The following is a 25,903-nucleotide window of genomic DNA, read 5'->3' as shown; positions in this document are numbered from 1 at the left end:
GGAATAGCTCCAACAGGGAAAACTGAGGGAGAGAGAAAGAGCCCTGGACAGGGATGACTGGCACCATTTGACTTCTGTTTTATGCACCTAATGGTGAGAGGAAGATGATGCTGTTATCTTCTTGAAATACAGAGATTAACACAAAAGCAACAGAATATTGATCATCTAAAACTCTAAAATAAATATATCATGCCTTGAAGGTTGATTGGTTGGACTCTGCTGGGTTGATAATGAAAGTGATTTCCAAGGTGTAACAAGGTGCACTCATCTCTCATGAGTGCCTCCTGTTGCCTGGGTGTGAACCTGCACTCTCTCTGCTTGTGGTGCCCCCATCAGCTGTTGTCCTCATCAGGTGGGTCTTCAGTAGCTCAGCCCTCCGGCTAAGTCATCCCTACTCTAAAATGGATTAACCCTTTTGAGTAACAAAGACAAAGACTATCACTGTGCCCTTGTTCTCTGCAACCCTGCCACTGGGCTCAGTTCTCAGCCCCTTCTGGGCTAGTTTTAAATCTGTACCAGCTGTTATAGAGCACTCCTCCCAGAGCTTTCTACATGGAGACTCTTTGTCCTCAGTGGTTCTCTGGTGTCCTTTTTAAATTCTAGCCCCTTTCCTGGGCTTTTAGTACTGAGTCTTATCCCCTTCTTGGGGCTTAGGCCACTTCCCCAGCGGCTGGTGGGGGGACCCTTGTCCACCCAGTACTCCAGGTCCCCACTCAGGGACCCTAAAAACACTAGCCACATACCACTGCCTTTAATGGTTACTGCTGCTTTCCCTGGGCTGCTTCCTGCTTAGTCCCATCACCTTCTTGAGTTCTCTGTCTGTTTCCTGTTTAAGCAGGGTCTCTCCTAGGCCTCCTTGCCTGGAGAGTTTCTCAGTCTCTGTCCTGATTTCTCGGGATCTTCTCTCATGCCTCTGTGCCTGGAGAGTTTGTAACAGTCTCTGCCCCCCTTTTAGCCAGGGTTCTCTCTCCCAGGCCTCTGCACCTGGAGAGCTTTGCAGTCTTACCCCTGCTTGAGCAGGGCTTCCCCCCAGTGTCTTTCCCTATGAAATTTCATAGCCTTCTAGTCCTCCTTCACCCTTCTGATCCCAGCCAGCAACTGACCTTCTCGGGTCCTGCTGCTCCTTTTAACTGAACCTGCTGAGCTTTGATTGGCTGCTTCCCCGCAGCCTTTGTAGGCAGACCTGAAGGACCCACCTTCACTGCTCCTTTTCTGGGCTGGGACGTGGCAGACTGCAAGGCCTCCAGCAGCAGGACTTAAAGGGCACAGTATATCCCGTCACACTGAAGAAGGATGCTGAGTTTCTCTATTTGTCTTCAGAGGACTTGAGCTCTCATTCATTTAGAATAGGGGCAGCTACATCAGTCATGATATTAGGAAAGGGAGATAATGAGATGTGGGAGTTTTAGGTCCTGCATTTGGCCATCCCAAAGGGGTAATACTGAAATTGTAAATTGACCTTTTAAATGTGTTTTGTCTTCTGTTTCAGGATGGAATGAGAAGGTCTCACTCTTTGGCAAGCTGTTCTCATTCTCCGCAGGCAATCATTATTCACCAGGTGGTAAATGATTTACACATAGCAAAGGAATCATTAGGATAAGCAGGCTGCCTGCCAGATTTCAGCCCTTTTCCTTGGTTTTATTTTGGGTCTAGTCAGAGATGCCTCCAAGACAGGTTTAGTGAGAATTTACCAGACTGGCTAAGATCAACCAGGGGCAGAAGGACGTCATCGAGGAAATCAATAAGCACTTTACCACACCAGGTAGTGCAGCGATGTCCCATTTTAGAATTAAGTATACTCCCCAGAGCTGTTCAAAGAGGATGAAGTACATCTATCCAACATGGAGGCAGATATTTTCTTGGAGGACCTCAGGCAATGGACAGATTTCTTTCTAGATACCCCTCTGGTGTGGGAGGATGTCTAAGCTGACTGCTGTCATCCCATGGTGGGTTCCAGGGCAGCTGATGGGTTAAGAAAGGGTTTACTATGAGTTTCCTGTAACCCAATTTGCTGCTTGGGCCTGGACCCTGAGCACAATATTGCACGGTGAAGAGGAGGTATGCCTCCATGTGTCACACAATGTGGGGACTCCTTCATCTCATCTCATCTCGCCTACTTTTGGTGTGGATGAAGGGAATGGATTGATAGTTTGGCTTCTGTCCAGGATCCCTGGGCAGGCCTGGGGATGCCCAGCGGACACTGCCTTCATGCCCATCCTCAGGCAGAGCTTGGGGCCACTGGTGCCCAGTTGAATTCTGCACTGGAACAGCCTCCCAGAAAGTTAAGGGAATGGTTTCTCATTGGTTGATAGTTTAATTAAATTGCAGACTCCACATTTAATGCTACACTGGCATGTCTGCATCAAACAAAAGCACTGCAGAAAGTGATGTTGCTGAATTTGTAGGTTGTTCTCTTCCTTCTCAATCAGTACCCATGCAATACACCAGAATGGTGTTAAGGGAAGTGTTGTCCTGCTATTAATGAGACATAAAACTGAGAACTTAACCTTTTATGGTCATTAAAATATCCCACCATGCTAGCCCTGATGTACGAGAGGAATTATATGCTGCCAACCTAAATTATATTAGCTGTTTCAGCTGGACAAGCTATTCAGCACAGCCTGTCCTGAACCACTGTACAGTGCTTCTGTCTGCTATTAAAGAGCAGCCTGCCACTTTTCATCCCATAAGGGGCTGCATTTCAGTGGTGACTAAATGATTCATGTATATACATAGTTTATAAAGTGCTTTGGGACTCCTCTGGAAGAAAGGTATTAAGTAGAATAAATGTAAGACATTATTACTCTTCAACACGTAAGAAGATATAAACATGACAAAGAAAAAAAGAAAAAATATTGCCTCTTGAGGATTTGACACACCATTCTCAGACACACCATTGATGTCACTTTGAGAAAGACCTTATGTGAATAATGACTCAAGGAGTGATGGGGGGAAGAGGGGTGTCAAAAGTGAACAACAGTTTGAAGCTGCAGCCTGCATGGAAAAAGTCTGATGTGATAAGTCTGATGTGATAAGTCTGATTTGCAAATATGTCATAGGACGCTTGGATCATCCATGGCATTTAGATGTTCAAACTAGCATTTTAGATGCATAACAGTCACCTACAGACCAAGAGCTGATGTGAGTGTTCTACTGCAAGATTTAGGCATATTGTTAAAGTACTCATATTTGAATATTAGGATCTCTGTTTCAACAGATTTTATTGTCAATTTATGAAGGGATGTCAGTTACAGGGCAAGCTGAACTTTAGACCCCTTTGCATTTCCTCTCAAGTGACAGACTTCACTTCCTTCACCATTCTCCATGGTGAAACCTGCAGTTCAACCACACAGACTAGATCTCTAGGTTGCAGCACATGTGTTTTTACATGACAGCCCCAGCTCTATTTGGCACCTGTAAGAAACTTTGCTCTGGAAGCCTGTGATCATATTAGAGTGACTCAAAATGGCATTTTCAAAGCAGAGTATTATGTATTCACCCACAAGTACATAACAGGCAGAGAAAAGGGTTAAAATTAAAAAAAGCCTACACACATCTGGTCATACCTAAATTTTATCCTTTCCTTGGAAGTTTAGAACAAGTCCACTTAATCCAGATGCTCCTACTTCTGGGCTGGCCGCCTGCATTCTCTGCCTCTCAGTGTCTCTCCCTCAGCACCTCCCTTTGAGCAGTTGCTGCCCATTCACACACCCCCTTCCTCTCTAGAAAGGGATTTTTAATGGTTTAGTATCCCTTTGAGCATTGGGTCCCAGCCCTGGAAAATAAATATGTTAACCTGGCTGTAGCCAGGCAGGTAGGCATTCCCAATTAATAGCCCAACCATTGTCCTCTAAAGGAAACTTGAAGCATCCCTCTCCTCCCCAAGATATCTTATCTCTTTTATTGCTCAGTTTCCTGCTTGCTCCTCTTAACAGCTCCTTTAGATTTAAATCCATGCAGTCAGACAGAATAATATCAAGCAGGTGAACTGAGATACATATATTCATAAAAAGTACAGATCTCCCTCATTTTCCACAGGGTGATAATGTTATTTTCTGAACAGTGGCTGACAGATATCCCTCTTTTGCTATATTATTGGTGTAAATTCAGTTTAAAATATACAATCTGTGGCAATTTACTATTTATGTTTAATCACATACTTCTAATATGGTTGGGAATCTTTATTTCTGCGACTGTCTCATTACAACGAGTCTAGGAGAAACATGATATTTTGACAATATCTTACCGCTACATTTCCACTGCAGTTTTGGGATTGGCAAGTGCCAGTTATTCTGTTTGGAATCAGTACATCCTCCCAGCAAGATGGACCCTTGAAAATAAAATAAAAACAGTTTTTTAAATCTAGTTGTCAAGAAAGCATATAAAAGTTTCTGTTTAATGGAACTTTGCTAGACAGGAACTTCATTCTTCTTTTGCTGACAAAATATAATCAAAAATTCTAACATTGCCCCAAAAAAATCATTAAAGCTTTGTCATTAATAGAAAATGCATCTCCTCCTGTTCTGTGCCTACAGTTCTGAAGAGCACTCAAATTCTCCACACTATATTTTCATAGCTTAAAGTTAGCCAAGGACACTTTCCTCATTATGATTAAAAAGTTACAGAAGACCCATCTTTTGTCTGAATAATATTTACCTAAAGCCTTCAGTTAATCAACTGAAAATGGAAAAATTACAACAATACTGTTTAGAGGGGGGATATATGGAGTATAAAGTTGGGAAAAGGTTAAGTAGCTTTTTTGTATTTGTCTGCTTAACCATTTACGTATTAAGTGGCTTCTGTTTTATTGAGTCAATGCACAAAAGATCTGGGCCTACCTATAACATGGACCTTGATAACTTTACTTTAAACCAATCAGAGAATTGCTTCAGACTTTCTTTCATCATCATCACCACATCTAAGTATAATACACATTAGTAATTAAAAAGTATAAAATATGGGATTACGGCCATATCGATGATGTTTAAATTAACATCATGATATCTCCATCTAATTATTCTGTTAAAGAAAAAAAGGCATTTGTAAAGTAAACAGACAGAAAATCCTGAATCTGTCATTGCTACAACATGTTGAATGGAAACCACTGTATTTATGACTGTGATAAAAAACAAAGAAAAGGAAGGAGCTTCCAAGTTCAGGCTATAATCATCATTATTAATATTATAGGACTGCAAAGTATTATATTTTTTAAAAACAAATTTTTATCATTGAAAAAAAGAATTACTTCATGTATATGCAGCCATATATAGAAGAAGCTACCCAAGTATCTCCTGGTACCCAAAACACCGGACAATTACAATAAGGCTTCCAATTTTATGTTAATCTCAAAACTACTTAATATTCAATTAACAGACAAATGATAAAATTGTGATAGAAACAAGAAGCACACACACAAACCACAGATAAGACCAAAGAATAAAGGTATTAATGATTAAAGCTTTACTAACGAAATTTAGACACTGTATAGGACACTCACTGCTGATGGGATTAAGTAGTGAGATATACAGAAGCCCTACCATGTGAAAGATTTATACAAAAGTGAAAACTGGGTCTCAGCATTTGGGAATTAATGACCATGTAAATGGTGGCCAGACTGCAACAAAGTCCTCAAACTTACCCCGAACCCACAATGAACCATATCTTTTCCACCCACTCTGACTCTTGGGGAAAGAACAGCCTTTTGGCAAGCTATAGTGATTACGTTCTTTGCCATTACTATTGAGTATAAATAAAAGTAATTACAGTGAAGGCCCCATGGTGGATGCAAGGCTGCCTACATAAGAAGATAATGCAGTCTCACCTCTCTATCTTTCTGAGTCTGGGACTTCAAGTCTCTACAGAATTGGCACCTGTCCCAGGCATGACACTCTTCTAGGCACTTTCAACACCTGGAATGAGAGCCACTTACCAGCACAGACTTCTTGCAGCTGGTGCAAGGCTTAAAGCTTGGAAACAGAGGCATTCCAAGGACCAAGAGTTGGTACCCAGAACCAACTCTCTAAATAAAACAAGTAAAATAACAAATGAAACTTATTCTAAAGCAGTTCCAGAAGGGTAGCCGTGTTAGTCTGTATACAGCAAAAACAACGAGAGTTCTGTGGCACTTTAAAAACTAACAAATTTAATTTTTGTAGGCACATCTGACCAAGTGAGCTGAGTCTCACGAAAGCTTATGCTTACAAAAATTAAATTTGTTAGTCTTTAAAGTGCCACAGAACTCTCATTGTTTACTCTAAAGCAGTGGTTCCCAACCAGGGATGCACATATCTCTGGGAGTATGCAGAGGTCTTCCAGGGGGTACTCAACTTATATAGATCAGTGTTTCTCAACTGGGGGTTGCAGCCTCCAGGGGGATCATGAGATGGGTTTAAGGGGGTCACGAGTGCAGGGATGGCATTAGGGGGTGGCAAGCAGGGCAATTGCCTATAGCTAAGTTACATGCTTCAGCTCTGCTGCCTGGGGCTTGGGCTTCACACAAGGTTCACAAGAGAAAAACAGGCTCAAGTATCACACTGAAATGTAAGTACAATATTTATAGTCCAGTCAATTTATTTTATAATTATATGGCAAAAATTAGAAAGTAAGCAATTTTTCAGTAACAGTGTGCTGTGACATTTTCATGTTTTTATGTCTGATTTTATAAGCAAGTAATTTTTAAGTGATGTGAAACTTGGGGTATGCAAAACAAATCAGACTCCTGAAAGGGGTACAATAGTCTGGAAAAGTTGAGAATCACTGTTCTAAAGCTCTAACTAACTAGCTATTCAGGAGTACGCTAACTATATACAGGAGAAGCAAATTCCCTGGCACAGAGAACACTTGCAAAGCAAGCCAACATGCTCCATCTTGGACAGCAAGAAGGGACTGGTAGGGCAGCTCCACCCTTTATACCACCGCACAGCAACATGAGGCAAGGGAGAGAGTGCATGCGCCACACCAAATGGTACCAATAAGGGAAAAATCTTCGGCTCTGGACTGGTGCACTGGGCATGCATGCACATGAAATGAAAAGGACACGTGTAGCACAGCTAAAAGAACAAAAGTTACAGAACAGCTTTTTGTTTTGTTTTTTTAATATTGGGTGTGAATAAAAGGTCTTTATAGTGACTCCTCAGTTACTTTGCAGGGAATAAAACAATACATATCTGGTGATTTAAAACAAACATTCTGCTTTTAACTAATAACCAAAACTTTTAAAATAATGCAAGGCTACTCAAGGTGAGTGAAGGAACCTCACTCAAGACATCCTTTCCAACAATTAGAGGAGAAGGGGGAAAAATCAATCTTATTAAGTTTGCTAGGAATCAGATATAACCTAAAAGACATTAAGGATTTATAACTGTATTTACTGTATATTGCCAAATCTTCATTTAACTTGCATATGAAAGTTCCATTTGAAATCCTCCCTCCCAATATTCTTTGTAAATGGGATTTTTACCCCCATTTATGGAAATTTAAGTGACTTATACACTTTTGACATAATTACTTTAGATGATTCTTCTCCAGAAGGAATTAAACAGATATATGTGTAATACTGTGGCTGTGTCTAGATTGACTGCAGTGAATTTGCCACTGTCAGATCGATTTATCCAGATCGATTGAATGGGAAGTGGAGACTTGTTCAGATCAACCCAGAAATTGATGCTATTAATCCACCTCCTCCAGGTGGAGAAACGCTGTGTCGATGGGAGCGCATTTCTCGTTGGCGCAGCGAACTGAAGACACTGTGGTAAGTAGGACTTAGGAAGTCAACGAGACATATGCAAACTAATTTGGCGGCAAGTGTAGACATAGGCTGTATATGGTGCTTTCCAAAATACTTAAATAGCCTTGATCCTGATCCTAGTTAATATCAATGGTAAAACTCCCATTGACTTCACTAATGTAGGATTGTGCCCAAAACATCTAATTCTTCTCTCACTTACACCAGTGTAAATCAGTGTAACTCTCTCAATGTCAATGGAGTTAAACCAGTATAAGTGATAGAAGAATCAAGCACAAGGAAGTTTACAATACAAATAACCTATCCTGGAAAGACATTACCAGCCATTGCACTTATTATCATGACTTCATGACATGAGTAAACACTGCAGGTCAGTTTTTTTGCCGCTGTAACTTCATTGAAATCAATGGATGTACATCAGCAGAAAATTTGCCCAAACATCTGAAAATAAGAATTTGCAGGATTGCGCCCCAAGTCAGAAAAATATTAAATAAGGGACAACAGTTCAGTTGCAAGAAAGAAGAGCTACAATAGGCAGGCTACTAGATGAATTCAGGGAGGTTTGGAAAAAGAACTGGCTATTATGCAGGAATTTGAAGAAGAGGACAGTTATGTGGACTATGCCCAAGTGTTTTATAAAAATTACTTATTTACAACTTTCACTAACTGTAAGCAAAAAATGACACAGAAACAAAAAAAAACATGTATTTTGGCCCTTTTGATAGTTTAGGGCGTGATATAACTTGCACTTCAAGTCAATAGTAGTCTTTCAATTTACTTTGATAGGTATTAGATTGAGCATTTAAGGAGACAGAGCGGTCTAGCAGTTAGAGCTGATGGCAAGGAGTCAGGAGATGTTGGTTCTGTTCTTGACTGTCACTAACATGCTGAGTGACTTAGGGAAAGTCACTTAGTCTGTGTCTCAACTTGCCCATCTGCAAAATAAGGTTAATGCCTATCACCCAAATCTGTGAAGAAGTTGCAGCTCTTCATGTGAAAGATGCTATGGCATGTAAAATGTTCACAATAATTTTACATATTTTAAAAAGATACTGTTTAGCTGAGATCTTGTATCTAACTTTACATATTAGTAAAGCAGCAAAGAGAAGTTATAAACCCTTGAAAATGCAATATAATTAAAATGCTGACATTTGTTTCACTATATGGGTATTAAATGTCATTGGCATAATTGTGCCAAAATAAAAACACAAATTCAAGTGAGATAAGCACTTTGATATGCAATTTTTGTTTTGTTCTTTCCTAAGCTTTAGAAATATCTATCAAACTACAAATCAACCAATCAGTTGCACTGTTGAAACACATTGCATATTACAGTTTATAAATATTAGTTTACATTAATCAGAGTGTATTGTGACAATAAAATCCTCCTGATTGCAAGATTAAAGAGATTGCCCCTCATGTAGTAGTCACATGGCTCCTAGAAGATGCTGTAGATCAAAATAAAGATACTACAGAGTTTTTTTTCAAAAGTGTAAAAGGGAAAAGAGAAGAATAAAAACTAAGCAACAAGAAGACTGGAATATGAATGAATAAGAAAAGAATAAAAAGTTGTAAATATAGCTGAATTTACTTTTACTACTAATGTATGTTTTTATTTTTTCTGTTTTTGGTTTTTTTGGGAGGGGGGGATGTGGGCATATTTGATTGTAGGTCCATGACAAAGACAGTAAAGATAGAGATGATTCAGGTGTTATTAAATGTATGGGTAGAAACTTGATTAAACTGGGTCTACTTTCCAGGAGTAGTGAAGATTTAACTTTATTTTAAAGCTGCAGATCCCTTGCAATCATCACTTAAAAAAACCGAAAACTGGAGAGGTGTTCTAGAAATCTCAGATGACAAATTATTCAAAATGCAATAGTTAGATTGAGTTGTAGACCTGTGAAATCAGAGAAAGGTCAGAAACAGAGGTCAACAATAGAATTCAGTGATTCATCAAACAGTTTGAATCATTTGAAAGGCTGGAAACTATCCATGTATTTAATACTTTGTATTTTCCCTCCTTTATATTCTTCCCCAGTGAACAATATGCAGTAGAATATCATTAAAACACATCTTTGTACCTACTAATATCTACATGGGCAACATAAATCATTAAAATGTTGAGCAAATGACCCAAGTGAGGGACAAACATTAATGTAAAAAAGATTTTTAAAGTAATGTAAGGAATAACATCTAATGCATAAGAGAGTTCAAACCAGAATACAAATCACGAAGGAAGTGCTATATCTAATCCAAGTCCAGAGGCAACTGCTCACATTCCTTTGGAGAATATCCTCTATGGCCTTATCTATTCTAGACAAATTTGACATGCTATCCCCTGCTTGGTCCTCCCAGATTGCTTCTAATTCCCTGCACTTACAAACAAAAGACCTCCCAATACACAAAAGGGGCTGAAACCACTCTTTGGTTTAGGTTTCCTTTTTGTTACTGTGTGGTATGTGTGCACGCCAATCTAAACTGCTGCAGTGCCAGCATGGAGTCTAGCATCACAAATACAATGGTTAGAGCCCTGCAAATCCACAGATATCCGATTTATATCCGCAGACTATTTTTTGCAGATCATGGATCCGATGCAGATCTCAAAGGTGGGGGAAAGCAGCTGTCTACAGCTCATAGCCTTTGAGGCTGCTCCCCCGCCTTCAAGATCCCAGGGAGAGGGATGGCCACCGATCAGCTGGGCCCCCATGAGTCAGCCGCTGATCAGCTGTTTAGCAGGGGCTCCAGGGATGGGCTAGAAGAAGAATCAAAGCAGCCCCCACTCCTAAAGCAAGACAGTGCTGCGGTGTCAATGCAGATGCTGCTGCTGGCTGGCCCTGCTCCAAACTACAGAAGAACTCATAGGTTCCTAAACCTGTGCAGCAGATGTAGGGCTGTTTTGAGAGAGCATTTCATGTCTCAGCATGCAGGTGCCCTGTACCATGGGGAGCGCATCTCAGCCCAAGCATAGCAGTGGTTTTACCCGCCTCTCTGCGTGCTGACTCCGCTCAATGTAATGACTATTTAGACCTATCAGCAGGTCTGAGCCAATGGATGCAGCTCCATAGGCAGACACTTAGAAAGCTGTCAAGATGCCTCTCCTTCCATTTTTTCGTTATCCCTCTGGAAAATTGCAGAGGTCATGAAAGCTTTTACATATAAAAGAGGATATCATCCTGTCAGCAACAAAAGGGACAGCTTCTTTACCCCGATTCCATGGCTGTCTTACTGCCACGGGCTTTTGTGTGAGTGGCAGACACTGCACTGTGTCAAGACAGTTCCCTCTTGTGTGAAGGAATCTCCCATCAGCTCATCCCTCGCTATCCTACTCTAGGATTGGCCAGGAGCCTGGATCTCAGCCTATGTCATGCTCACTCTGCACTGAAGAGCATCAATTCCAAATTTCAGATTAAGGAAAAAGTATCTGTCGCCACTCCAACTCTCAGCCTCTCCCTGTCTGTCTGTCTGCTCCTCCCACCTGGGCTAACTTTCCATTTTAGAGGGGAGCAAAGGAAGCAAAAGGGTCATTTTGTTTTACAGGGAGATCAGAATCATATAGGTTCCCCTCAGCACCAGCTTCCAGCAGAGCCACCCATGCTCTGAAATAGGGATAGGTGAACTGCCCTTCCTCCCCATGACCAATCAGCTGTAGGGCAGGCCTTGGCTGGCAACAGTTAATCAGTGGCGAAACAGCTGATCAGCAGCATGGTGGTGGAGAGGCTGGACACCAAAGAGCTGATTGGTGGCCAGAAAGGGGGGGGGAGGTGTGGGAACATTGTGGATACATATAAAATAGGGAGTGTGGATTGTTCGTCAGATAGAAGCTGATTCTCGCAAATCCACATTTTTGTATCTATGCAGAGCTCTAACAATGGTGGCCCTTCCACCATTATCATCCCTCAGTCACTTGCTGGTGACTTGTCTGTTGCACATGCTGCACTTCACTGCACAAGGGGTTAAGTTTACCAGAAGCCATTTATCTGGGCAAGCTGTGGTGAATACAAAGTAACAGAAATCAGTGCAAGAAGTCTAAAAATTAACTAAATTTCCTTGCAAAGAATTACATTCTGGGCACTATGGCCAAAGCATTTATGTTACAGCTGTCAGCCCAAGTGCTCGATTGTTGCACATACTAAACATGCTGCTTTATCTGCCTGCAATTGCAGTATATTCCATCTTTCTATTTAAGGCATGGAAACCATTCATAGGCATATTCCAAAAGCAAAATGATATTGTATAATTTAACACAGGCCAGGAGTGTTGGGGGAACAGTTACGCTGCTTACCCAACCTGCTGTCAGATACCAAGTGCCTTTTTTAACATCTTAGCAGAAAACAATTAATCTTAACCATTATTTTCTCCCAGTCCTCACTACTTATGTCTGAAAGGCTTTCATAAAACAAGCATCTGAGCCTTGCAATCATGCTTCGAGGCAATGCAGATTTTCCTCCACATGCATATACTCTCTCAGAGATTCTCTATTCATGGAGCTGGTCATTCAATATTATCTATCTGAAAAATCATAGGGCAGTTCTCAGCCTTTCCCTTCCCCCTGTTTTGAAAACTCCCTGCTCCAATTGCAGAGATCCTTCACAAAACAATGTTCTTCAGCAGCCTAGTAGCTTTCAATAAGTAACCGCTGCTAGTCCAGTTACGCTTATCACTAGTGGCTTTCCTCCCTTCTTGCCCCTTTGTTAATCCTATTCTTGCAATAATCTAGTGCCCAAACCTCTTATACATTGGGAGAATTCCAATAACAGTTCTCAAGTCCAAAGAACAAGTGTTTTGCAAAAAGGCATTGGAATTTGAAAAGAACCAAAACTATTACTTTTATTGAATTTTTCAGGATTTTAATGGTCAGATAGTATTGATGTGCTATTAATCATCATGTTTTTAATATTCCATGATGCTACAGGGTCCATTAAAGTGAATGTCGCAGAACAGGTGTGAGGGACAGGCAGATGACATACACAGGAGTGGACTAGCCAACAAAATTGAGACTCATGAAAGGTAAAACAGGGAAGACTTGTTCCTGAATATGCACAGAGAAATGAATAAGGATTTGGACTGACGATATCACATTTTTGTCAATGCAGTTAACAGTACAGTTCAGTAGTTTAGATATGCTTCAGGGCTGTCATGTTGAGAGCTTTCACCAGTGGTAAAACAGCACCCTCACCCATTCTCAACTCTCCCAACCAAGAACATTACTCTCCTCTAATATTCCCCATGTATACCGATTTCCATTGCTGAATGAGGGCTTTTTTTTCTCTGAGCAGGTATAAGGATGGTACATCCAAATAGAGTCTCATCTTTTTTACTAACACAGCAATGCAGAGGACAAATTAAGACTTACAAATATAGTGATTTATTTTTATGAATTCTCAACAGATTTAATTTAGGAGAACCATCTGATTATTTTCAGCTATTCAAGCTCTCTTTATTAAGAATAATCTAGCTGCTGTGTGAGTGAAGTTTGCAGCTACCCAGATTAGAGTCAGCCAAAGACCACATGATGTGCTTCTACGTGTTAAGTAACTGAAGATCTCATTTCAATTCAGAACGAGTAAATCTATTTGAATAACAACATTTATTATCATGTAGAGCTTCATATTTATTTCAGCTTGCTTTATATCTTGATAATTATGCATACAACTGGACTATGTTTATTAAATGAGATAAGGTGCTTATTAAATTTCTAGTGAATGCTCAGATATCATCATATAAACATTATTACTTTGCTCCCAAATAAAACCACATGAATAAGCTTCCATTTTTGTGGAAAATATATTGCTCTAAATCCCCAAAGAGCAGTCTAACAATGTCAGTCACTTTGTTTAAAAAAAAAAAAGAGGATACAGAATGTAAAATTTATGAAGAGATCATTACTGATTTAACCAGGAGATTTTTGTTAGCCTTTTACAATTATTCCATTTATAGCATTTGAAAGTTTATCATAAAATAATTTTCAGTGTGCGTGTACCCACAAGTCAAAGAGAATTAATTGCATGTAAAAATTGCCAGAATGAATGACTGAAATCTTCTGCTTGACCACAGCAAAAGCATACCATGAGCAGTAGCAGCTAAAGTTTCCCCCACTGTGCTTCAAATCTGACCTACAGAGGCCACTCATAGTGAAAAAGTAATTGACTTTTCAGACCTATTAATTCTTCTAATTCTACTGGCTGAGAATGCCAATTAGTGCCAATTTTGGTGGTTTTCATATGATATGAACAGGAAGAGGGCTGCAACTACCATCTAATTTCACATAAAACATAGAACAGTCATCACAAGGTACCAACTTCTAGTCATTACTGGCTTAAGCAACAATCCTGCAAAGCCTTAGACACATGGATAATTTTATGAATGTGAGCAGTTTATTCAAGTGAAGTTATACATATACTTAAGTCTTTGCAGGACTGAGTTCTTTGGTTTGATTTGCACCTTCTCAATTCTATCACAAGCATTTAGATTTTTACCATTTTGTAATTTAATGATTAGATGTCTCCTAAAATGCAGCATTTGACAAATCATTGAATTTGTATGCAAATATGCATTTAGAAAAACGTACTGCACAGTAGTGTCTTAGAATAAAAGATCAGAGTACCACATTTCAAACATAAAATTTAGTTTTAATTTAATAAACTAACGTGTCAGATTATTTAATTGAACATTACTTTAGTTCATTTAAATCAAAGATGTCATCACTTTTAAGACTAAGAAGAAAGCCAACTAATAATATGTTTTTGGTTAGGTCTTAGTGTTCACAGTTCTCTTGTACTACGCTACTCTACACCACACCCCACACCTGCACCCGCTATCATAGAACAAAATCATGCAAATTCTCATTTACATGAATAATCCCATCAATCTCAATAGGGTAAGTCAGCTGAGTAAGGACTACCCATGTAAAAGTTTGCAAGATAAAAAGTATTACAATAGCAATGTCCTATCTTGCTCTACACAAAATTTTCAGATATGAGTTCTGGCTGCAGTATAGGTTAGCATGTGAAGACAATCATTTTGAGAGAAGAATGTCTGGATCTCACATCTAATAAACTGATTCTAATGACGCTGTCACGGTTAACGTTGCCATGAACATGAAAAAACTTGCAGAAGAAAAGCAGACCTGTTTCTACTACCAAGCAAGATGCTGCTCTAATGACCAAATAAAATTAGGATTCAAGTGCAAATACATGAGTGTTTGGGAAACAGTTTGTAATAGCAGCTGATTTGCTTGAAATCAACATATTTCTGCAGTGAAATATTCCCCCTGCAAAAAATTATACAAATTTATATAAGAACCTATAGGGCTTATACATCCCATTGCATCCATGTATCATGAAGGCAAATAAGGGGTTAATGCATACAGGAGAGGCAGGAAATGGACTAGTTGGGCTCAGCTGCAGCTGCTGCAATAGAAGACTTGACTTTCAATGGTCAAAGGGAGGCTGAGAAGGGAATTCTTTCTAAGAGCCCTGCTGGATGGGCTCAGATATCTGGGAGCCAAAGGAGCCTGCAAGTCACTGAGTCAGAGAGATCAATAAATTCAAAAGACAAATTCCACTTCTGGTCAGCAGGTAGGGTTTTCCACTCACGTTGGCTAAAGCAAGCTTTATTTTACAAGGCTACAGTAAAGCACAAGGTACTTTTACACTGAGAATACAATTAACTATCATGTGCTTAAAGTTTAGGAGCGATGAATTAACTTTAGGCAAAGAGACTCCTCTTCTTTTTACTCCCATAAGGAAGTTATGATTTTGAATGTGAATTGAACAAATTTTACATGGAATTCAACAAAGACACAGCTTCCTTCAGCATGTGAAGTCACCTGAATATGATTAACTCATGCTGATAACTAAGGATGCTGTTTTCTCCCGACATCCTCGTTCACTGGTGTCACTGAACAATCTCAGGCAATGATGTAAAAAGCACATCTCTTCACAAAAAAAACAAATCAATATTAAATTCTTTTAGTATAGATGGTAAGAAGACACTAAAAATACTGAATATAGGAAGAAGCCCTGTGTTAAATAGCCACCAAGGGATGAGTGGAGCAAGAATAATGTGGGGAAATGCAAACAAAAAGGAAGAGTCATTTTCCATAAAATGGTTAGAATAAGCAAAGAGTGCCATAACATATTCCATAAATGATAGTATAGAGTGAGGCCTGTGCACCCATTACAATAAACTGGTCATCAAATCTAAATGTGTCTTAATGCCAGATAGGAAGCTAGCAGAATACCTCTAATCAACACTACATGGGTTATGGGAAGGTAAAAATAATCATGCTCTGCTTACTGAAATGTCACACGCTGCTGGAAAGGCTTTCAACAGAAAACAGTGAATCTGATCTTCAGCAGATATAAATCGTCATAATTCCACTAAAGCAGTGGTTCTTAACCTTTCCAAACTACTGTACCCCTGAAGCCTGAGTCCCACCCCCACGGGGCTGAGGCATGTAACTTAGTTTCATGGCGCCCCTGTGGCTCCAGGCAATTGCCTTTCTTGCCACCCCCAATACCAGCTCTGCACTTGCGACCCCTCTAAAACCCCAGGTTAAGAAACACTGCACTAAAGTAAGTGGAGCTACCAGCTGAGGACCCGGCCCTGAAAATCTATCTCCCTTTCATATTACAAGCTGAAGTACCTGCCTTTCAGATAATAGATTTCAGAAACTTCCACAGTTATCCAACACTGCTAGAACTAATTCTGATTCCAACACATTCACATTACAAAGAAAGACTTTTTTCTTTTCTCCTTTTCTTTTGGTTTCAGTGTGTAGAACTGCTGGACACCAAAATCAGAGCTCATACTGCAGTGAAGGGAAAGGAATTGCACCTGGAATCCTGAAATTGTGAAGGATATTTTCCCCCAAGCTGTCTGAACCACCATGTTCAATTCCTTGTCTTTTTCTAATTTTAATTACTTCGAAGTTCTCATTCTGCTTTCAAATAAATCTGAGGTGTGTATAGTACTTAGAGTGTCGTCCCTCAGCATTCTACAATGAGGAGATTTTTAACTGGTTGCCCAAAGTGTTTACAAATCACTATGAATCTACTATGATCAGTGGGGAGAAAGCCAAAGGAGACTGCAATGAATAACTTAGAGCTGATAACTTGTAAGATGTATTACTGCTTTGATGGAGATCATCATCAAAATGTTATCTGAATCACAACTGCAATACTCCATGTTTATTTAGATTTTAGAACTCCACACCAAGGAATACCCATCCAGAGCTGTGAGTACCCTTGATTTAAATTGGGAAGCACAATAAGAAGTTACACAATCAATCCAGCAGCACAGCTTATCCTCGCTCCCCTCCCAACAACATCTCATACTAATCAGCTGTCAGCAAACTCAAAGTGAATTAGAAATTACATCCCCTTTCACATTTTCCTCAAAACAGAAATCCTACCTTAACTGCCTTAGCCCTCCACCAAAGCTCCAATCAATGGGCTCTGCAGAACCGCATCAGAGGTCCATTCAGGCTATTTTGGACTGTGTGGGAGAACAATGCCAAGGAGGTGCCCCTCACCAAGAATGCTGTGCTGACAGCCCCATCTCTTTTACACTGAGAGAGTCTTTGCACTAGCGCCCACATTGACCTCAACCGGGATAGTATGGCACAGGGAGAGAGACGGTTTCTTAGGTAGGAAAGTCTCAGGACATTTAATTGTTGTGCTTCTACTGGAAATCTTTAAATAGTCCTTCGGCCAAATCTTTATTTTTAAATATTATTTTAATTGATGCTAGGTTTCAGGCTGATTGCTCCAAAAGATGAAGTGCCGTCTTCACCCTCAGCAGAAGTATAGTACAACATGAGCAGAGGTAGTGGAAGTTTCTCATCACTTCACCCACTATGCCACATTCCTGTTCTAGAGAAACCATCTCTAGGGCTAAGAGAGTCAGTCTCTATGCCCATTTCATCTTTAGCCTCTCTGCTGAAAAAGCCAACAAGGATGCCAATTAGTGCCAAGATTGACAGTGGTTTTTGCAAAATGGACACTTATCCAGTAAGTACTAGAATGAAATCAACCTATTTTACATTCCTAAACAGCTATCAAGCATCAACAAATTTTGGTTACTAACAACCTAGGTTATAGGCTCGCCAATTGATCTGACCAGAAGATAATGAGGTTCTAGTCCCAGAATCAGGCTCCAGAAGAGTTTTTACAGGGATCCCCAGGGTGCACAACAGGAATGCTCACACTAATAACTGAATCTGTATAATTTTATAAGCTTTTATTAAGATAACATAGAATGATAGACAAATGACTGATTAAAAGAAAATGAATAATCAAATGGATAATGGGTACGATTAGTCTTATTCTAAAGACACGTGATATATATATATTTATACTGTATGCTTTGGATTAACATATGCACACCCTTCCCTGATGACCTGGTTGAGAGAGATATCCGGATCCTCAACTCAAGTGGAGGGGTGGAGAGCTAGGCAATGCTTGAGAGCTAAGAGCTATAAGGCTAAGACTAAGACTACAAATAATACTAAGTATAAACTAAGAATGAAAGATCCTAACAAACACCAAAAGAAGTCCAAAAGAAGAAGCAGCTCAAAGAAGGAGTAGCTGGCGATCGCACCCAAGTAACCTGGGTTGCCCTTTTTATGCCCTGAATAATACGGGTCCTCCTTCTAAGTCCAAACTTTGTTTCTTCACCCACAAATTATTAGGGTACACTTATTCTATAGGCTGGCAGATTCATGCGTATTAATGACATATCCATATCCTTTCCAGAAGGTTCCAGCGGTTCTCTTATCTCACCTTTGTTATTTCTGGCCCTTTCTGTGGGTTTTGTGGCATATCTGTGAATTTATTTGGGGCATAAACTGAGGTAGCTCCCCGTCTTGATGCCTCCTGACTTATCTAAGATAAAGGTTATAACCATACATGTCTTATCCTTTAACTCATCATTATTTATCTGGGCCAAAGGTCCCTAACATACATATGTTAACGGCCTTAGCTTTTAATACAGGATGTGGCCCGAAAGGTACCTTGCATTACAGCTATAATACATTAATATGAATCTATGACTTTATTAGAATAAAACAACAATACTTAAATCTATAAGGAAAGGTAAATATGTGCAAGCAAGCAGGCTAGCCCTCTAGGCTACAAATGGGGGGAAAAAAAAAACTACTGTGTACATTTTACCCACAGCAATGAATAACTAACAAAGCTGATTCCTCCAGATATATCAGGTCCTCAGATGGTGTTGTACATTGGACTCTAGATGGCGCTGTGTATTTTGATGGATTTATGTTAATGGATTTATACAAAGTTGTTGCCATCTGTACATTAATCCGTTTTCTACGACGTGGTGTGCACATTTAATTGTAAGCATGGACCATAATCGCAATTTTGCTTTTGCTCTTATTACAATGGATCATGGGCTCATTCATGCAACAGAAAAAAAGACAAGTGAAAAACAAAGAAGCTGAAACTGATTGAAGCGAAGCACCGCCGCAGCATATATTGGTATATGTGCTTGTGTGGTGGGAGGGAGGAGGTGTAAACTACAAGACACCAAGAAGGGGACGTGATCAAATAAGTTTGAGAACCACTGACCTGACCCATCTGGTCCCACTCTTAGGTTATTTTTAGATATATATTTTTGATGGGCACAGAAAAACACAATAGAAAACCAACATATAATGCTGACAGAGACTACTCTCCCCAATGCCTTAATACTGTGCATGTTCTGCACTCACCCAAGATTTCAATGGGAGCTGCTGAGTGCACAATACTTTTGAAAAACAAGTAGTTTATTTAGATGCCTAAATATGTACACACAACTTCTGCACCCATTTCTGAAAATATTGGTCAAGACAGAACTTGCCTCATCTTTAGTCTTGGAGTTCTGAAGTAATTAAAAAGGTTAAAACTTTATCTATTGTCAATTTATTTAGCTTTGTAAAATAAGTGCCACCATTTGAAATTCTTAGCACTTCTGATAAATACTTAAAAAATATAGTGGATCACAAATACACTGGATAAGAAAAAGAAAAAAGAACTCCATAACATAAAGCACTACCAAACCAGTTATGCAGCACACTTTACAAAATAGCTATGCAGCTATTCTCCACCTACCCTAAAAATCACCCCTAATAATATTTGCTTCTTCAGGAGCCTTCATAAAAACATGTGCCTCGCAGAATGCCCTAAAAGTCAATGGATTTGAAGAAGACAAACATATTCCAAAGGATAGGAGCTCTCACCAGACAGTATGAAACATTTTTCTTACTCTTTACTTGTAAACCCATTCTCTCAGCAGTTAGTTATGAACCCAACCACTCTGGTGCTCAGTGGAATTCTGTTCTAATATGTAGGCACACCCATATCTGGGATTCCCAGAGAGAGTCCCAGTTACTTGGGCTTTGAGGTGGGGTGAGGATTTTTGTCTACTTGAAAATGTTAACAGGTTCTTTCCATGAATACATTTACCCTTCTGCTATTTTGAGTTTTTAGACTCTTTTCTAATACACAGTTGGTCAGTGGGATTATGAACAGTTTATACAAGTGTTATGGTTAATTTCCCAGGTTGTACTAAATTGTTCCATACTTTCAGTAAGCTTCATGACTCTACGCTAGGCCCAATGCCAATGATATTTTTTATCCCACTGTTTACTACTATGTCACAACTAGCCTTTGGTTTGTTACTATTAGAGATTTCATCATTTCAGGATAAGTAGTGTTGGTTAATGAGGACTAGATACCTAAAGCATCTGATTATGGAACATGAAATTTTTCATCTCTCCATTATTGGTCTAGCTTATTGAGACCCAAAAGTCAATACTAGCTAATGGCTTTTTGATACTCTTTCTGAAATGGGTTGGTGATCTTAGTACAATAAAGAGATCAGGGGTGTCAATACAAGACAGAACACCATCATAGTTTGCACCCTTATTGGCAGTCTTAGCAAAGAGGTAAGAATGAGCAGAGAGGCATAGAACCCTTTTTTTCCCTTAAACATCATCCTTCTAAAACAGAATATATGCAATGTATCTTTAGTGTGTGGGAATGGGGATTATTTTCTTAACAATAATGTTTGTGATTTTGTCATATCAGCACAACAGTGCTCATCCTGTCCTTAGTTTAAGCAAAACATTAACAGTTTTACATTTTTAAAGTAGAGATGGATCCAAACAGTCCTACACTTGGAGGAATTAATAATTTGCATATAGATCGGAATTTCGCTCTTAGGTTTTTTGTTTATTTTATTTAATTCATATATGAGAAATCCCTGAAAAGAGGTAACTAATATAACTCGATATACAAACCAAGGACTTTAAGTAGCACTTTTGCTAATAATGCTAACTAGAGACCTTGTCATGTAAATTCATTTGTGCTGTACAGAACCACACAAGAGATAATAAACCAAAGATTTAAGAAAAGAAAAATATATCCCCTCAACTCCATGAATATCTCAAAATAATTATCATTTAATTCAAGTGTGATAATTGCAAATCACTTTCTTTGTTTTAAATATTTTTGTTTGTGAAATATTTTGTATCCTATGAAATTAGATGAAATTGACAGATTAAATTCAAATCTTTCAATTGCAGAAAATACCAGGAGAGCTCATCAGCTGAGCATTTTTCAGACTCTCAGATACTTTCATGACAAAGCTGGACAGAGTCTCAGAACAAATTTCTTAACTAATCAATATAAAGGCTCAAAATAGGTGAAGGACCGACTTTTCAAAAGATGGTCAACCAGACTTTTCAGCTGCTGCAAAATAAAACTGTAAAAATCAAGATTACACGTACAATACCTGTAGAGAATAGACTTGTACATAATCTATTTCTGATTTTACAGATGATTAGCAAAACTGACAGATAAAAGTTTATCCATTTCAGCAGCAGTGCCCTCATGTTCCAACGGAAAGTTCACAGGAGAATGAAAACTTTTAACATACTAAAACGTAACATACAATGTAGGTTAGACTCTGAGGACACAACTTTAATGCTGGTTTTTTCCTGGTTGCTACTATTACTGTATGACTGCAGAACACATACCCCAACACATACCATTTAGAAAACAAGTCAATGTGAACTAATTCATTTTATTTTAATAACAGGATTTACAGAAACAAGGATGTGCATCAGATGGGTTAAATTAACTTCAGGAAATTATTCCCATATTCACCCAAGATTATGCTGCCAACTCATTTTTTTCTGAAAGTACAATTTTCACCCAACAGCATAATTCCTACTAACCCATGCAGAAGTGAATAGAGCACTCTGAGAATTTCAAACTAGCACTTAACTAGAGTTAACGTACCATGGAAATTAGTGAAAATTCTTGTGACAGGATCTCTTGATCAAATAAAATGTTCAACTGGCATGCAAATATTTGAACAGCCAAACTTTGCTTAAATGTACTTTTACAGAAGTCGGGGGGAAGCAGTGAAAGGGTGGAAATGAAACTGAAAGCTGGAAAATTAGAAAAAGCAGGAGATAGAAATGAAAAGGAACAAGCATTATCTCCTTTTCAATTAAATCTATTTGTTTAAGTATGAGAGGAAGTAAATGCATGGTTTCTGTTCATTGCACAGAGCCCGAAGGCCAAGTCCGAGTTCTATCTGGCACATCAGATCCTTTCAGGTAAACACACTAAGTGTTCACTGCAATTAACCCAGGCTCTTACTAGATTTTAGCCCAACCTCGCTCCCCCTACTGTCCACATTGAGAAACCTCCAATCAGGATTTGGATTAGAGAAACCTCCAATCAGCTTTAAGCCTCAGCTAAGGATGTGGGTTGGAGCTTATGCTAAATTATAACTTGGGCTGGAACCTGCCCACTTTGCAGTAAGGATGTAGACAAAACTCACTTGAGTACTCACAGTTTCCAGTGCTTTCTCCATAATTCCCCTCAAAGGACAGAAGAGTTCTCCCCTACTTGACTGGGAAATGGTCTTAGAGTATCTCAGCATAAGGAACCATGGGATACGCCCCAGACACACACAGGAAAGTGCAGAAACAGTGATGCAGGTAGAGCTTTTGCTGTGGGGACAATCTCATCCAATCTAGGCTAACCCACATGTTCAGACCTGGATGCCACTCACCCTAGTTTAACAGTGCAGTGAAGACATATCCTAACATACAAACCTGAAAAAATATCTGGTACCTATTCCAGATATTGTGGAAGGAGGTATTCTCTAGCAATTTCATAGAATGCACACATACATTCACTTCAGTTTGCATAATGATGATATGCTGGAATGTATGTTAATAGCTGTCACATTTTAAACTACCCTAAGACAAAATATTTTGAGAGTTATATTTGGGACAGGCCCCCTTGTAGCAATATAAAATGTCATTTATTGTATATTACTGATCTATTAAATCTTAATTTTGCAATTATGGTATCTATTGTCTCATTTATGGAGGTGATCACTTACATTCAAACAAATCCATTTCAGACTGAGTCCACTCATAAAAACCTAGTCTGCTAATTACTTTTCTAGTGAGAGAGAGAGAGAGAGAGAATGTGGCCCTCAGAGATAAACTTAGGCTACTCTTGTTAATAAAGTATTTGACAGCCATTGCAAACTAATCTGAATTTCTAAACCAGGCTTCATGACATTTTATTCTGAATAGAGAGTTTGCTTGTTTGTTTTTATAACTTTTTTGCTAGTATCTGGTCCTTTTACATGTAAAGAAAGACATGACAGATGCCTTATAAAATTCTAAACACTCTTGAATAATGTTCTAGTTATCATCACAATGTAGTTTGCCCTGTTCAATGTTTAATTTAACACATGACACAAAGAAAAAGAAATTGAGGTGATTAACTAGAATTAATATTATCAAAATTTCACAAATCAGTGTCAATGAAACAACTTAACCATTTATATTTATTATCCTAATCAGGTTTAGCTATAACAAATTTCTGATTTACAAAGAAATCACAGTGTCCATGCAAGCTGTAATAATGTGAGATAAACTAAAGTTGGCAACTCAACTTTAAGCAGAATGTAAGCATGTAGTACAGCATGTTTCTGTATTAATAAACAAAATATGCAGCATTTCCTTGACCACACATAGTAGTAGTCCAGTCATTCAACTTTACACTGTTATTCTTTACACTCAGGTAACTTTTCAAATGTTCTGTTGCCATATAATGTGTAAGTCTAAGTCATTTTTCATGGTTATTTTATACCCTGTATTTTAAAACAAAGGAAGACCAGAGGTCACAAAAGACTACAGAGCCCCTGCCACTCTACATCAGGACAGTTACAGTTTTGGGGTAACGTTACATAGTATATCTCTACAGGAAAATTTTGCAAGTAAACTATTTTCAACCGTCGATATAGGTGATATGCTACACCCTGTACCCTGAAAACTAGCACTTGACATAATTTGCCTTAAGACATGCAGAGAAACAAGACCATTGTATTAATAGCCCAGGACTGGAAGACGGTTTAAAGTCATCTTTGTATACCCACCTACACCTCCACTGCCAAGTTGCAATCTGCCTTCCTTAGCTATAGCCAACAATCGGGACTGAAAGTCAAGTTATCTAATAAAAAATCCTGCAGTCTGAATTTAACTTTTATTTTTGGATAGTCAAGATGAAGTAGAATCTAGCTGACTCTCTCATAGCACCATTACTTCTGCATCGCCAACCACAGTAAAAAGTAGTACAAAATAATTATATTAAAAAAAGATATGATTATTCATCGAGCGAGCAGATCAGTTGAATATGAAAGTGCCATTTTTACATGGTTGATTTGTCCTTTTAATTCACTTGTTAGGGATACTTATTTCTTTAACGATTTCTGAATTCTCCATACAAACTCATAGAATTTTCTCTTCTGGAATTTCCAGAACTTCACAAAACATTCTAAGCCAAAATAAGTATTCCTGAGCTACTGTCTGTTGAGGCAACTGATTTAAATCTGATACAACTCTTTAACCATTTAAACAAGTTAAAAAAACAAAAAAATTCCCCAACTTCTCTGATTCCTGGTAGGTGAATAGGACATAACCTGCTGTAGTCCCTAACACCCTACCCAGACAAGGTGGAAAACACTGTGTAAAGGTGTCACCCAAAGCTGTGATGTCACCCATCACAAGAATACAGATTTATACCTATGTACAGTAACTATTAATCTGCATGTAATTACAGAGCAAAAGATCATCACAGTATGCTTCATGGATCCCTTATCTTTCTACCATCACCTCTTCCCCCATGGAAAACTGGCAGTAAAGTCATGCACAAGGGTACAGAGAAGCAGAATGATCTTGTGGATAGATCTTTGGACTGGAATCAGGACACTGAATTCTATTCCTGGCTCTGCCAGGGGGCCACTGAGTGATACTGGGCCTCTGTGTTTCGCTTCTCTGTGCCTCAGTTTTCCTGTCTATAAAATGGGTATAATGACACTGATCTTCTTTGTAAAGTACTTCAAGATCTGCTGATGGAAAATGATAAGTAAGAGCTAGCTGTTGTTATTGTTACAGAAAACCTGGGTTTAGATAGTCAATTTTATTATTAGCATTGCTATGCAAGGACATTTTGCATTGAATTCAATGGACGTTTTGCAGGACTTCTGTGGAATCAAAGAATTAATCATAGAATTGATTATAGAAGGCCTGGCCTGAAACTGGGTAGCCTGAACTGTGATGGAAGCCCTCAGGTTAAATCATTGACAGGATGCCCCAAACTGAGACTGAGATAAAGATGCTAAAATCCCACAGGATGTCTCAGGACCACCATTTAAATGCAAACTCCTTTTGTGAACTCTAGCCCTTTTGATGTCTGTAAACTGACATCTCCTGTTCTGAGAAGTTTCAGTACGTGCCCCCCTGTCTTCCTGGCCCCATATGAAGTTACTCCATACAAATTAGCATTTTAACATGTATTGTGTAGTCACCCATCTTCAGGTGATAGCCAGGGTACCTGATAACCACGTTGTATAATCAAGTGACTCTTTGGTCTTTCCTGTGAAAACATCTGGCGTACCCCATTGTACATATAATTGTCTTTCCTGTTAAGTATAAACTGTTAATCAAATTCCACTATACGATCAACATGTAAATGAACCTAAGCAACCCCTATATAAGTCTTTTGTATCTGGTAGCCAGGGGAAGTACATTTGCCCAGCATCCAGACATGCTGCTTGACTTCC

The 25,903-nt window shown here is 39.0% G+C and overlaps 1 protein-coding gene across 5 annotated transcripts in view; it reads right to left on the bottom strand.

Annotated features, from left to right (window-relative positions):
• The window catches only part of PRKN (parkin RBR E3 ubiquitin protein ligase), a 1,182,603-nt gene that overhangs the window by 584,862 nt on the left and 571,838 nt on the right, over positions 1-25,903 (bottom strand). For 4 of the 5 annotated variants that reach the window (XM_067560808.1, XM_067560804.1, XM_067560806.1 and 1 more), the window contains one exon: positions 4,247-4,330. The exons of the other annotated variant lie outside the window; for it this stretch is intronic. In XM_067560808.1, coding sequence (XP_067416909.1) covers positions 4,247-4,330 — 84 coding nt within the window. The remainder of the gene's footprint in view (positions 1-4,246; positions 4,331-25,903) is intronic. 5 annotated transcript variants of the gene reach the window in all.

This window comes from Emydura macquarii, unplaced genomic scaffold (assembly GCF_026122565.2).
Source record: "Emydura macquarii macquarii isolate MOO-44397 ecotype Brisbane River unplaced genomic scaffold, CSIRO-AGI_Emac_v2 contig_2308, whole genome shotgun sequence".
In the NCBI taxonomy this organism is placed as follows: Eukaryota; Metazoa; Chordata; order Testudines; family Chelidae; genus Emydura; species Emydura macquarii.
Note: the sequence above shows the minus strand (reverse complement) of the source record. Positions and strands in the feature narration are given on the sequence as shown.